The following is a 15,031-nucleotide window of genomic DNA, read 5'->3' as shown; positions in this document are numbered from 1 at the left end:
GATTATCTCTTATTTCTTGAGTAGTTGGGGGCTGTGAATGTGGGTTTGGTGGAGGTTTTTCAAAATGTAGTCTTTCAATTGGTGGATCGCAGTTCAGTAGATCTTGAAAATAGTCAGTATCTTGGTGTTCACTTCACTGTTTGTCTCTAGTGATCCGTTAGGTCGACGAAAACTTAATGTTGGTAGTTTGTACCCTGATAAGCCCTCATGAAATGTCCTGTAGAAACTCCGAGTGTTGTTTTTCTGGAAATCCTGTTCTATCTCTGCGAGTTTGTTTTTCTTGTGTGTACGTTTTTCACGCATTGTTTTTGATGTCTGTTTTTCAGTCTTAAGGAAATTCTGCCATCTGTCGACTATTCGGTGTCCATTCCAATGATTCCATGCTTTGATTCTGTCATTGATAGCTTCATCACAGGTTGTGTTCCACCATCTGTGTTTACGTTTCCTGGGTGGCTGGCTGGATTTCATTGCTGATGACTGTAATATGTTGCGAATGTCTGGCCACACCTTAGGATCTTGATTGAGTATGTCACGTATGAAAACGTCAGCGATCTTCCTCAGACAGTTTGGATCCACTCTTGGAAATCGGTTGCCTTTTGGTCTGGATCTGTTTGGTTGGAACCTAATCTTGATTTGCGTAAGGTAGTGATCCGAATCGACAACTCCTTTCCGTACTTTAACATTCTGAATCTCAAGCATATTCTTTATGGAAATAGCAACATGATCAATCTGGAATTGACCTAGTAATGGGTTAGGTGATCTCCAAGTTTTCTTTTTATGTAAAGGTCTCAAAGTGCGTGGACATGAGTCTCAGCTTGACTGATGTACAAAAGCTTATTAGACGTTCTCCATTCTTATTAGTCCGCCGATGTGCAGGATGAAGTCCTGCGATGATCTGTATTTCTTCTCTCTGCCAACCTGTGCATTGAAATCCCCTAATAAGATTTTAACTTGATGTTTAGGGATCTTGCTAGTAGGTTCTTCAAACAGTTCCCAAAAGTCTTCTGCTTTCTGAGGATTTTCCTTATTGTCTATGTTAGTGGGGGAATGGGCATTTATCAAGGCATATGCTTTGTTGCTTGATTTCACTGTAAGCACTGAGATTCTTTCACATGGTGATGTAAAGTTGATGACTGAATCTAAGATGGATTTCCTTACTGCAAAGGCCGTCCCAAGTATTGATAAATTCCCTTTGATATTTATGGCTGGTTTACCCTTAAATATCCTGAAGTTTTCAGAGTCAAAGTGGTTCTCATCTTGAAATCCGGTTTCTCGGATCGCTAGGATTTGAATATCAAATTTGTCCAGGGCGTCAGTCAGTTGTTTAAGCTTTCCAGTTTTCAGCAGTGTGTTGATGTTAATAGTACCAAGGAAGTTCCTTTTTTTGGAGCGAAGAGATTTTGAGAAGCTCTGATTCTTCTCTGAAGCAAGATGTTCCCGATCCCCCAGAATCCGACGATCGGGAGAAACCGGACATGCGTCCGGGGCCTGGGGTAGGTGAATTGGTAGCGTGTGTTCCATCATGCTAGGGTTACAAGTTGAAAATACAAATAGTGGTGATCTTTTGGGAAAGATCACAAAAATACAACTCTATTGTTGAGATTGAGAGGAGCCTCGAGATGTTCGTGGCTGTGGGTAGGCATTTCCTACTAACCCAAACGGTTATGGTTTTCCCGCCAACACTCGGTTGGCTGATTGCAGTGGTTTCCCACTGGGCAATGGGGTCGCCACAACCCTACGCCATTTATTATTATTATTATTATTATTATTATTATTATTATTATTATTATTATTATTATTATTATTATTATTATTAACAAATACATCACAAATGGAAAATATCTCAGTGGCAATGGTAACAATAATGTAATGGCAATGGTAATAATAATGTAATAATAAAGTAAAATTAACATAATTACACAACAACAAAAAACCAACAAACAATCAATTAGAGTACAAGCAATTCCCTGGAAAGATAATACCAGAAGAAGAACTACTAGTTTCACAATCTAAACCAAGCAGAAAATCACAAATTCAGTGTCTGTAATTTACAAATTTTCACTTTTCGCTTTACACTAGCACTAATGGTCTTCTTAAATGACTTGATACCAGAAGGGACTCTATCAAAGACTGCTGCAGGTAATTTATTCCAATCCCTTACGGTTCTGTTTACGAAGGAAAACTTGCCCAAATCCGTATGCTGGTTTCTGGCCCTAATTTTACGCTTATGATCATTTCTCGATGAGTATGAGGGAGGTTCCAACCTCTTCCTAATACTACTCCAGGCAGCCCTTCCCGTATAGATCTGATAAACACCACACAGGTGAGTTCTAGTGCTTCTAGATTGAAGACTTTTCCAATTAATGATATTCCTCCTATTGCCAGTTACGAAATGCATCACCCTTCTTTGAACATTTTCTATGGAATTTATTAAACCCACCCTGTACGGATCCCACCATGCAGATCCATATTCAAGAATAGAAGGTCCCCCTGGAATAAGGGTCTATGCCACAAAACTAAAATGTTCAGGAAACAGAAAAAATGTCTGAATAACTAGAAAATGAAAAATACATATTTTGAATTAAATCAGAATGCTTAAAGACTACTTGAAAACCGAGTGATCACAAATTAACCTTATTAACGTAGTAAACAAGCACTTCCTCATTTTGAAATCATGAAATAAGGGTCTAAACCACATTTTCACAGTTTAATACAGTGTTACTTATTGCGAGATGAATCACTTCAAATCACTATAGAATCCTCTGAATTCTTGAGACATATAGTCACACATCTTCAGCAGGTCATTCTTTTTTCTTTCTTAATGGGCAGTGTTGAGCCGTAAAGTTGTGGCAATTCTTGAGTCACGAATAGTGGCTGATTACGTCTGCTCGACACCTTTAACTAAGGTATATCTTTCCCGAGGAGTAATCAAATTGTGGCATCTTCGCATAAACACAGATGTGGGGTCATCTTCAGAAAACTTCAGTCACGTTCCTTCAGTAACCTTGAATTTAGGGTCTTTGACCAAGATTTCGCGTCTTTGAAGTCAGAACTCTGGACAGACAGACTAAACATGCCTGGGAATAGGAGGGAAGCAGCTGTGGCCTTAATGAAGGTACATCCCCAGCATTTGCCTGGTGTGAAAATGGTAATAATAATAATAATAATAATAATAATAATAATAATAATAATAATGTTATTTGCTTTACGTCCCACTAACTACTTTTACGGCCTTCGGAGACGCCGAGGTGCCGGAATTTAGTCCCGCAGGAGTTTTTTTACGTGCCAGTAAATCTAGCGACACGAGGCTGTCGTATTTGAGCACCTTCAAATACCATCGGACTAAGCCAGGATCGAACCTGCCAAGTTGGAGTTAGAAGGCCAGCGCCTTAACCGTCTGAGCCACTCAGCACGGCAGGTGTGAAAATGGGAAACCACGGAAAACCATCTTCAGGGCTGCCGACAGTTGGGTTCGAACCCACTATCTCCAGATTACTGGATACTGGCGCATTTAAGCGACTGCAGCTATCGAGCTCGGTGTGTACCATTTTACCGTAATGATAATTAAATGAATGGTTTGTATAATGCATTATGTAATAATGACCAAATTTATTCTAAGGACCTTCCTTAGCACAACATAACCCATTTATTATAGACCCTTACTCCACTCACCTGTTGTGGCCTCGTTTTTGCTTCTTTTATAATGCCTTTCGTTGTTGTGTAAGCCTCACCCCTATTTCATTTCTTTTTACGTTCATTATCCTTCCAGTTATCCATATTTATCTTAGTTTTTCTGGTTTTATTCAAGTTTTTTAACTCGTTGGACGAAACATTCAACACACTGGCATCCATCTTGAATGAGTGGCATAGACACTTCTTCCAGGCAAAGAAGTTTTTTAACAGACAAATGACCTATTTCTGTCAAAGTTATGACTATCATAGTTCGTATGCAATAGCCTGAGATGATATAGACCCTTATTCCGCAAAAAACTCAACTTGCTGAAAAATGTGGTTTAGACCCTTCTTCCAGGGGGGCCTTCAATTGGTTTTAACAAACATTTATAAGCTTTACTTTTGGCACCAGAATTAGCTTTCTTGAGATTCCGCATAATAAAATGGCACAATCTCCAGGATTTCTTATCTACATTTTCCACTTGCTCTGACCAGTTTTAAGTCTTTTCTAATAGTAACCCCTAAGTACCTACAACTATCAACTTCAACAACACTTTCCCCTCCATTTTCATAATCCCTCTTTCCTGACATTTTCTTTTTACTGAAACAATTTCTTGCTTTTCCCCATTGTTCAATTGTATCTAAATCCTGCTGAAGCAATAGTTTGCCCTCCTCTGTCTTTATCTCCTGGTATATGACACAATCATCGGCAAAGAGTCGCACTTCCGACTATATTGAATCGGGCATATCATTCATCAAAAGTATGAAAAGGAATAATTGGCCCAAAAATGCTACCATGAGCCACACCAGACATAACGCTTTTGGAGAAGATAGCGTTTCTCCCAAGTCCACCCTCCAAGTTCTTTCATTGAGGAGTTCTTGTATCCATTGCACAACCCTGATGTCAATGCCCGTACATGCCAACTTGTAAGGAGGATGTCATGTGTCACAAGATCGAATGCCTTAGCAAAATCAATTACTATTGCATCAATTCTTGACCCCCCTGTCGAGCTTATCCGATGTATCTTGACATACGGAATATAGCTGACTTTCGCAGGAGAGGCCTTCTCTAAAACCACGCTGCCCCTTAAATATCATTCCAGAAGAGTCCCATTTTAACCTCAAATAATCTACTATTAATGGCTCCATTTGTTTGCATACAATTGATGTCAAACTTACCGGTCTGTGGTTATTCAAATCACTCTTGTCACCCCCTTTGTGAATAGGAAATACAATGGCCGAATTCCAATCTTCTGGAACCTTCATGTTGTTCAGTGATATATATCAATCTTATTAAATATGGTAGGATCGCTTCACCTTCGAGTTTAACTGCTCACTGGAAATAGTATCTGGCCCACAAGGTTTACTTTTCCCGAGTTACGACCTTTACGCAATGATGAAGCTTGACTTTGGAAATCATTATCAGTATTTGTAAAATTGTCCCTGAATAACTGTGCTGCCAGATTTAAAAAACCTTTCCGCAGTGCTTATTTGATCCTGTTGTCACCAATAAATCCCCTCCTATACAAAGAGAAGAAACTGACTTAATCTCTCCCTTCAATGTTCGTAAATATTTTTAAAAAAGGGTTCCAGGAATTTCGATTTTTGTTTTGTAAAGCAGTTGCCTTTGTTTCACAATATATATGTAGAACGTCACGCATTTTGGAAGAAATTCAGAGTTTTGAAAAATTATGACAGAATTAAGTATAACATCAATGGCGATTGTTTCATTATTGGTTGCTGGAAGGAGGACAGAGAAAGTGGTAGATGCATCCAATTCATACACGATATTACTTAAATTTGTAGCAGCTAGAAGTTACGTCCTCTAGCAGAAGATAGTGGGCTGTGATCCACTAATGTGTGTTCTGACATAGAGGACAGCTTTGTACTTCAACATCATGCCGTATGTGCATATTTTTGCATTATTCAACGAATAAATACTACACTTAAAAACGTCCATCTACCTGTAACCCAAGAATGCTAGCACATAAAGTGAAGCATTCAGAGGATCAAAAACAAAAAAATTCAATAAAATTGTTTCCAAAAATTCAGGGTTCTCTCAGGCCAATACAACATCTCCTCAGGGGATTACGGGTTCAGAGTATTCACCACACTTTATTGCGAACCACTTCAGTATTTGTCACAGGAAGTATGTGCAGCACCTTCAACATTGGCTAATCTGCCATAAGCACCTTATGTACAACAAAAGCAGTGGACTGAGTTAGGGAGTGAGTTAATAACAAATACACAGCGCATAGGCATTAACTTCTCAGACAACTGGCAAAGAATGAGACATCTGTTCTAGCCAGACTGTCTTGATAATGCCAGCTGTAGAGTAGGTGAAATGTCAACACTCATCAAAATGTGACCATGATCTAATATCTTGGAAAACATCACTCTTCCAATTAATGCTTACATTATTACAAATCTATAATCCAGACAAATTCTGTTAACTTCTAACAATTCTATTCTACTGAGGAGGAATATTCCTATCGTCAACAACAGGAGAGTTACTGACCAATGAAATCTTCACATAATCAAAATATGTATTATATATGATCAACTTCTTGAACTATGTGAAAGAAAAATAAATTCCTAAAACAGTTACTGAGGAACTAAAATACATACAGTGAACTTTTAGTGGCTGTTTACCCACCTCCATCCATAGTAGTGCCATTCACTTCCTCAGACCAATTACCACACTGTCTTGTGTACTCACTACATGCAGCCACCTGAAATATATGAATCAGAGAAATAGAATTTTTAAGTACATTTAACAACACACATCAACACTCTGCAGTAACAAGTGAAGTGAAGAGTGCATTAATATCATTTGAAAAGTGGGACTTAATTGCAGAGAACATAATAAAAAATACTATACTGGGTGGTCCACCAGCCCCTTGTGATCCAGTTTTATGCATCCCTTCACATTTACTACAATTCTGAAAGACATTGGTCCCTCTTCCTAAACCAGGGTAATATGACGAGATGTGTGTTTACAGGCTAGAAGACAGCAGGAACCGTGAGCAACACTATTAATTCATTATGGATACCCTGAATGAACTCGTAAAACAAGTACAGATACGCAGAACACGTACTTTAAGACAGGAGGTGGATGCATAGACCGGGAGCACAGTACTGTATAGGCTGGGAGGTGGGCGCCATAGGTGAAGTATCGCAGTAGCTCACGTGGTAAGCAGGCGGGGAGATATGTGATGGTGGACAGTGCTCGAGGTAGGAGGTTTGAATCCCACATAAGAATTTGTTATAACGGCCAGTTGCCTGGGATTAGGTAAGGTTGTATACTTGGTAACTTCCAAGGACTGATTCGTTTACTTGACCCTGTAAAAGACCATATGTATTGTTGCATTGGATATGGTGTTGGGTTGGATGAGGATGAGGAGATGATGGGGTCTGTGGCCAGTTAGCTATGTCGTACATGTTCCAAGCTTCGTAGACCACAAGTAGGGCAAAGTATGCCCCATTGGAATGATAACAACATGCGATGGCAGGTAAGTATGTAAGTATGCAGGTGTGCGAACTCCCCTCCTTCAAAGCAATTCACAAAACAAAGTTTATTCACTGTCTCGAGATGTATTCCAGCGACGCGTATGTGGATATGTTACTTATCTATGGAGAAGCTAGAGAGAATGCGTGCCAGGCACAACGCCTGTACCAAGAACGCTATCCGGATAGATGACAACCGATGGGCAAGACATTTTGGAGTGTGGAGAGATGCCTGCAGGACACTGCATCCCTGGGAAGGGGATGGCCTGTTCGAGATCATCCCATGACATCTGCTGACATTGCAGAGGTCGTGTTTGACACTATCCGGCGTAACCCTCATACTAGCACACAGGCCATTGCACAGGAGACGAATATCAGCTGAATGTCTGTTATGCAGATACTGCATACCCACCGGTTTCACCTGTACCATCTGCACTTACACCAGGAGCTCCATGGTCATAATTTCCATGCCCGGGTGGTGTACTGTCAATGGATCCTACAGCGTGTGGTACACTGATCCTGTTTTACTAGTGACTCTCTTATTTAAGGACAAAGCACAATTCCACAACAACGGAACCGTTAACTGCCATAATATGCATTACTGGAGTGCGGATAATCCCCATTGGGTGGGATAGACAGCTTTTCAGGTACAGTTCAATATATAGGTAGAATTATGTATTTCATATTTTTTAACAGTTTCAGGGGGTACCATCTTCAGTAACAGACATAAAAAAATGTAAATAATAAATTAGCACAAATAAGAAAAAAGCCTTGAAGCAACCTACATGTACAAAAGACATTAAACAGTCCCATGTATCCAAAAAATGGATACAAACTTAATCTAATGAAATACAATTACAAACAGAACAAGAAGATTAGAGGTAGAACATGTGTGTATGATGTAGTGGAACCATAGAGTTCTAATACACTTGTTTAACAATGTTCGCACATCTCACTTTGTGGAAAGTCTTGAGGTAACACTTAAAATAAATAACATATTGGCAGGGCCAAATATTATTGTTGTAAATAAGTGATGCAAAGTCTAAAGTGGTATACAACAAATTGAAAAAATGACATACTCGCACTGACTGTAGATCAAAAATTGATTAAGACCAAGATATTGCTAAAAATTGTACATAAACTATATTGAATACTCCCTCATAGTAAAACGTGACCTGAGTAGGTCTCTAGTATGATAGCATATATAACATAAAAAGTAGACAAGCTGGGTTAAGGAGACACATACGGCCTAACTGTCTTACTAATAAACGGTGTATAACATTTATACAAGGTTTATACACCGTTTATGTGAAATTCGTTACTAACGAACCACGTATAAGCCTCCTGTGTATACATCTGTTATAGTTATTCATTGAATTGCTTATACAGACCAGGACCCTTGTATAACTGCTGTATAGCAGCGAGTAGCGGAAAAAGAAACGAGTGAGTAGTTTATTTTCGTGGTATTTATTTTCTACAGTAATATAATCGTGGTGAAATATTCGACTCATCCATATAACAATGAACACACATTGAAAGAATGGACGTTTATTAGTAAGAAAAATATGAAACGCTTATACAGGGTTTATTCACTGTATAACTAGACAAGTGTTAAACAACTGTATAAGGACTTTATTATATAAAACCTTGCACAAGAGATAAGAAGAAATACTAAGAACATTAAAACTGTAGATGGTAACCATACATTATGTAAATTCCGTACTGCATTAGACATTAAATACGTTTCCAAACACAAAAGTCTAGGCTCCTACTTGGAAAAGAAATTGTCCAGGGTTGACTGTTTTAGGTTTTTTAACTCCTTTCTTGAAGTATAAACCTCTCCATTTCCCACATTGCTTTCCATGTGTTCTGAGGCACACTGACTGAACCTTCCATAAACTGCCTCAGTTTTTCAAGGCAGATGCTTGCCTCACTGCAAGATTGTCTTGGGGGATTCCCTTCCTCAACCTACTCCTCTTCATCTTCTTCAATCTCCTCATCTCCTCCCTGAATTTCCTTGTAGATCTCATCGATGGTCTGCTCCTCGCATGTGATTATCATATCATCAATGGCGGTAAAGTCGTCGAAACTACTGGTAATCTACATCTTCTCTTGTATAGTTTTCCAGTACCCTGGCTCTTAATCACCAGCTTCCATAACAATGCTGTTGGTATCACCACCGAAGCCTGCTTTCTTGAACCAATTTGCTATTATTACAGGCTCCACTAAATCCCATGATGAGGCAATGAAATGCATTGTGTCCAAAAGAGATGGTTTGTAGATGTGTTTGCTTGCTTCCACGCGTAGCAGCATATGGCGCACAACTGATTTTTGGTACCTCTGCTTTAATACCTTAAGGATTCCTTAGTCCATGGGCTGTAGTACCGATGTAGTATTCGGTGGGAAAAATTCTACCTTGTTCCTTAAATGGGGCCACTCGTTGGGATAAGCAGGGAGTGGTCCATTAACACCACAATCTTCCTATTCTGGCTCCCCATTTTGGCATCTAATGCCTGCATATACTCTTCAAATCGGAACTTGTCATCCAAGCTGACTTATTGCTGTTGTACTTGCATAGTAAATTCCTGACATTTTTGAAACAATGTGGCTTCCTAAACTTCCCTATCATCAGTAGAGGTAGTTTTTCAGTTCCTTCCATATTAGCACCAACCAATACCGTAACTCGCAATTTACTTAATTTTCCCCCCCGTGGCAAGATTCTCTCTTAAAAACTAGAGATTTATCAAGGACAAGCTGGTAAAAGAGTTTGAATTCATTGAGATTAAAAACTTTGCAAGGTTTGTAACTGCAGAAATGTTTCCTTCCACGCTCCCCTTTCCTCTGCACTTACACTCTCAGCTTCGCCACAAATTGTTTTGTAAACGATACCGGCTTGATTTTTAAAGCGGTCCAGCCACCCGTTTGCAGCGGTAAGAGGTACTTTTAACTTCCACGCAATTTCTTCGCTTTCTCCTTCACAATAGTCCTGCTCAAAGATATGTTTAAACTTCGCTTTTGTTTAAGCCATATTAGCACAGCTTGTTCTACTGCATCGTATTTTCCAGATTTAACTTTCTTGCAATTTGCTGAAGTATTCCTTGCAGAAGCCAAGATCTCTTCTTTCTTCGCTATAATGGAGTTCAAAGTAGACGGCGGAATCCCCAGCTCCTTCACCAAAGCAACACGGGAAAGTGTAGATGACTCCACTTTCCTTATAATCTCCACTTTGTCTTTAATTGTTAGTGCCTTTAGCTTGATCACTTTCCTCCGAGTTCCGCTCATTTTCACTTAAAATGTTCGTACGTTGATATTACAAGTACAACTAACTTCACTGACTCCTATTCACACTAATTATGATGCTATACTACGCTTGGAAATCCATAGCTTAGGCTTATAAGACGAAAAGACAAGACATGTACTATAGTTCGTTACCATGTGCTTTCTATCTTCCTCACACCCCCCCCGACACCTGCTTCAAGTTAACGGCAGCAAATGGAAAATCCGGCAACATATTTTTCGAGATTCTTAGAACCTATTCATAGGCCTATATCGCCCCTGCATTCCTACTGGTTGTCACAGCAATGGGCGTAGTTTCTGGCTGTTTCGCAAGTACCGCATGGACAAGCTGGTATTGAGTTTATTTACCTGTTTTAATGCTCTTCATGCTATAGGTAATGATGAAAAGAAATGCAGCTTCAAAGCTGCAGAAATGAGTGGATGGGAAAATATTGGGGTATTACGTGCGAGTGATAAAGGCGCAGTAGTAACACTAGCACATCTAAACATAAACAGTTTATTTCAACGTGAAAATTTTATTTCATGTCTCCTCATCCTTGTGACACGATAATACAATGTTTAGCTAGTATAAAGGTAAAAATAAAATGAACTTTCAATTTTATGCCAACACGTGGTATCGCAATGCCGCTATGTGCATGTATCAGGCCCCCTCCAACCAACACCCAGCTGGTTATTGTGCCATCCTACTTTGTGTTCTATATATACTGATATTACAGTTTTGGTGAACTTACCTCTTCATCTCTACTCTGCATATCTTTTCACGTTTAATCCTCCACTCCCTCCCGCTGATATTCGTCTGGTCGCCATATTTTATGCTCATCTGTTTCCTGTGCTGACATCATACGTTACCAGCTCAGCTGTTTGTCACAATACACTTTCTAGAATGATCTCTCTGCCTATATATTCTCGCCACTCTGTCTACTTTGGCAGGTGGAATCGAGAAATGGAAAGAGCACAAGACCTCGTCGAGGCATAAGATTTTCTCTGCCCATCACTTCGCTGCTGCTACCTTGAGGTGAGAGATACTGAGACCTTTCTATTTAAATTTTAAAGTTAACCTTTCATTTCTATGGGCATGAAGCAGGAGTTGGGGGAGTGGTCTACAGTTTGTGGACAATAAGATACTTATGCTGAGAACTTACATTTATTCATGTCCACTTGCAATTATGCAACTGGATGGCTGTCTACCATAACCTCTATCTGACGTACACTTCGCACTGTGTTCTTTTGGTATCCTATTTCTCCCATCCCGACCCTTTATACCATTGGTTGTACTAGATTTGTACCTTGTATAAAATTTCAGTCATATTTCACACTTTCATGCATATTGTATTATTATGGAACGTGTGACTATCACTACAAATCCTAAGCATGTACTATGATCCCTTGCAACTAGTTTGCTATAAATGTTTCACATTTTAATGCACACTCATGTTGTTATGGAACTTGTTATAATCATTATAAATTCTAAGTATGTGCTATGATCCCTTCGATGAATTTTTTTTTTTTTTCCCACATCCTTATGTAAACAAATTTTCTTATAACCTATTTTTTCTTAATATGTACTTGGAATTGCTTATAATGCTTTTTGTGTATATCACATATTTATCCAACAGTGCATTTATTTAGCACATGCTTACCCTTAGCACTGCTGTTAGGTTTAATTATTATATTTGCAAGATCTATTATTCACCTACAAGCTTTAAAAATATTAACTTTCTTAAAGTTCGCACTCCTGTTAGTTACCAGCCATGTTTTGAGAATTCATGTATATCCTAAATTTACTGATATCTATTTGTATATTCCATTCTCACTGTACAGTTTTTCAATTTGTAGTCTATTCTTCTTTAATTGTTATGATCTAAATTAATTTATAATTATTTGTAAGTTCCATTTTCTCAATTTTGCCAATGATGTCTAATTCTACGCTCCTTTTTTATACTATACAGTCTTTCTATTTATTAAAAAAATATAACCTTGCCAAATTGTTCTTGCTAGGGTATTTATATTGATATCTTTCCACTGGTTCGAAAAGAAAAATAAATATACATGTTATCTGAAATCCTGTTATGTTGTTCAGCGGTCCTGACGGTTCTCTTTTTCTGAGCCCCTCTTATCATTCCACCTGCGCACTAATACACATTTACTGGGACATTATTGATAATTAGTCTTCGTTTACATTAGCGTTACCTCATAGTTGATGTTACAAATTTGTAGCACAATGTCGTTTACACACCGAAAACCTTACGTAACATTATCAATGTTCGTTCAACTTCGTAGACTATCGGGATCTTTCGGCCAGCCGCTTGGCTGCATAATATGTATGAGCTGGCAAGTCGGCTGTTTCCTGCATAGTCGGGAATTTTCTTTGTTTCGTAATAGTTTATTCACCTAACTAATAATGGACACGGAAAATCATATCAGTTTAGTTCCAAAACGTAATTTCCTCTAAGACAAGAACCATAAGTATTATTGCAAGAACAACATAAGAGAGAATGCCTGGAAGGAAATAAACAAGGGAATGAAAAATCAAACGGGTTAGAATATTCAATTTTGTGGTAGATTAGGTCTATACGATACTTAGTTTATTTTGCAATTATTGTTGACCTTATTTCAGAATCATATTATCATGTTGGAGTCCATATACAGTACGGTATGTCAGTACGATAATTGACATGGCTTGGAATGTACAGTATTTACCGAGAACAATTTTATAAGTGGCATTCCCTACGGTTGTCATTCATGTATTCCTATCAAACACTACAGTAATGCATAAGAAGCTGCTGTGTTGTGGACAAATACATTTTTCGGTTTTTAATTAATGTTGAGGCCACCTCAATTAATGACTTCACCCTGTCGCGGAACGCAACTTACTGGATTAAAGTTTTATCAAACCATCCACCGCATGCTTTGTGTTTCCCGCGTAGAATCCCATTCGATTCTATTCCGCTTGATGTGAATGGTGGAGTGGAAATTTTGACTGATGGGTTTGATTCGATTCCACAAGGTGAGAGTGAACATAATTGTGATGTTCGTGTTGTCATAGCGTGATGTCATATGACCTTGGCAAGCCCGGAGAATCTCCATGACAGGCGCAAACGGTTGAACACAGGGTTCAACCCTCGCGGAGTCTGGAGGGTTCTAACCATAAGCTGCTTTGAGCGGACATTTTCTATCTCAAGGGGCTCTAAAATTTTAACTGTTTCACCGGGAAATATATTTACGACAGAACACTTTAAACGGGAAAAATATACATATATCTTAATGCAACCGGTCAAGGGACCCGAATATCACACTTCCTAGGTGGGAAAACTTCTTCTGCGGAAACTTCTTAACCGAGTTTCACACTACGTCATTTTTTCAATTCGTTGTATATTGCTTCAGACTACAACAATAACATTTGGCGCTCTTAATGTGTTATTTATTTTAAGTGTTACCTCAAAACCTTCAACAATGCAGGAACCGTTAACTTTGTTAAACAAGTGTATTAGAACTCTATGGTTCCATTACATAATACACACGTTACACCTCTAATGCTCTTGTACTGTTTTTAATTGTGCTTCATTACACTAAGTTTTTATCCACTTTTTGGATACACTGGACTGTTTAATGTTGTTTTGTACAAGTATAAAGGCTTTTTCTTATTTGTGCTAATTTTATTCTTTCACATTTTTTTCATGTACATTACTTGAGATGGTACCACAGGTACCAAAACTGGTATAACAATATGAAATAAATATTTATACAGGTATATTGAAGTGTTGATAAGGTGGAACATCCACCCCAATTTATTTAAGGTATTGTCTATATCAGCACGGAATGAAAATCATTAATTATGATACCATATAGATCGTGAAAACCTATGAAGAAGTGGAAGATATAAACTTCCACTATCCATAACCTTGTCACTAAATAGTACAGACCGGGCAAATTGGTCGTGCAGTCAGGAGTCAGGAGCGCGCAGCTGTGAGCTTGCATCCTGGAGATAGTGGGTTAAAGCCCCACTGTTGGCAGCCCTGAAGGTGGTTTTCCATGGTTTCCAATTTTCACACAAGGCAAATGCTGGGGCTGTACCTTAATTAAGGCCATGGCAGCTTCCTTCCTACGCCTAGGCCTTTTCTATCCCATCGTCGCCATAAGACCTATCTGTGTCAGTGCGACGTAACACAAATTGTAAAAAAAGTAGTATAAAGTGGTTTACCCCATGCTATGTCATGTAAGCTCCCAATAATTAAATTGGTACTCATTTCTGTTGTTAAGACCATGAGCCTCTCCAGAAAAAGAAATCTCGTTTCTAAATTTTCAACTTCCTAATATGGAATCAAGCATGCGTTCTACCATGTGAACTAAATGTCTCGGCTAGGAAGCATTCAATGTAAATGAAGGACTTAGTGATCAAAGTCAAATGCATTCTATACTGTGTTTGTGTACAAGAAATAATTGTGTACTGTAGCAGGAGGTGGTTAGATTTACAGTGTACCAGCTGGCTAAATATGAATGAACAACGCAAAGCGATCTCTGAAGGAATGGACAGTAAAGGCTTCCACTAACCATA

The 15,031-nt window shown here is 38.7% G+C and overlaps 1 protein-coding gene across 3 annotated transcripts in view; it reads right to left on the bottom strand.

Annotated features, from left to right (window-relative positions):
- Positions 1-15,031, bottom strand: part of Ptp69D (Protein tyrosine phosphatase 69D) — a 976,604-nt gene that overhangs the window by 652,285 nt on the left and 309,288 nt on the right. For all 3 annotated transcript variants that reach the window (XM_068226166.1, XM_068226167.1, XM_068226168.1), the window contains one exon: positions 6,329-6,404. In XM_068226166.1, the coding sequence (XP_068082267.1) occupies positions 6,329-6,404 (76 nt within the window). The remainder of the gene's footprint in view (positions 1-6,328; positions 6,405-15,031) is intronic.

The sequence above is a fragment of the Anabrus simplex genome, chromosome 2 (genome assembly GCF_040414725.1).
Source record: "Anabrus simplex isolate iqAnaSimp1 chromosome 2, ASM4041472v1, whole genome shotgun sequence".
NCBI classification, from domain to species: domain Eukaryota; kingdom Metazoa; phylum Arthropoda; class Insecta; order Orthoptera; family Tettigoniidae; genus Anabrus; species Anabrus simplex.
This window is presented reverse-complemented; position numbering and strand designations above follow the sequence as displayed.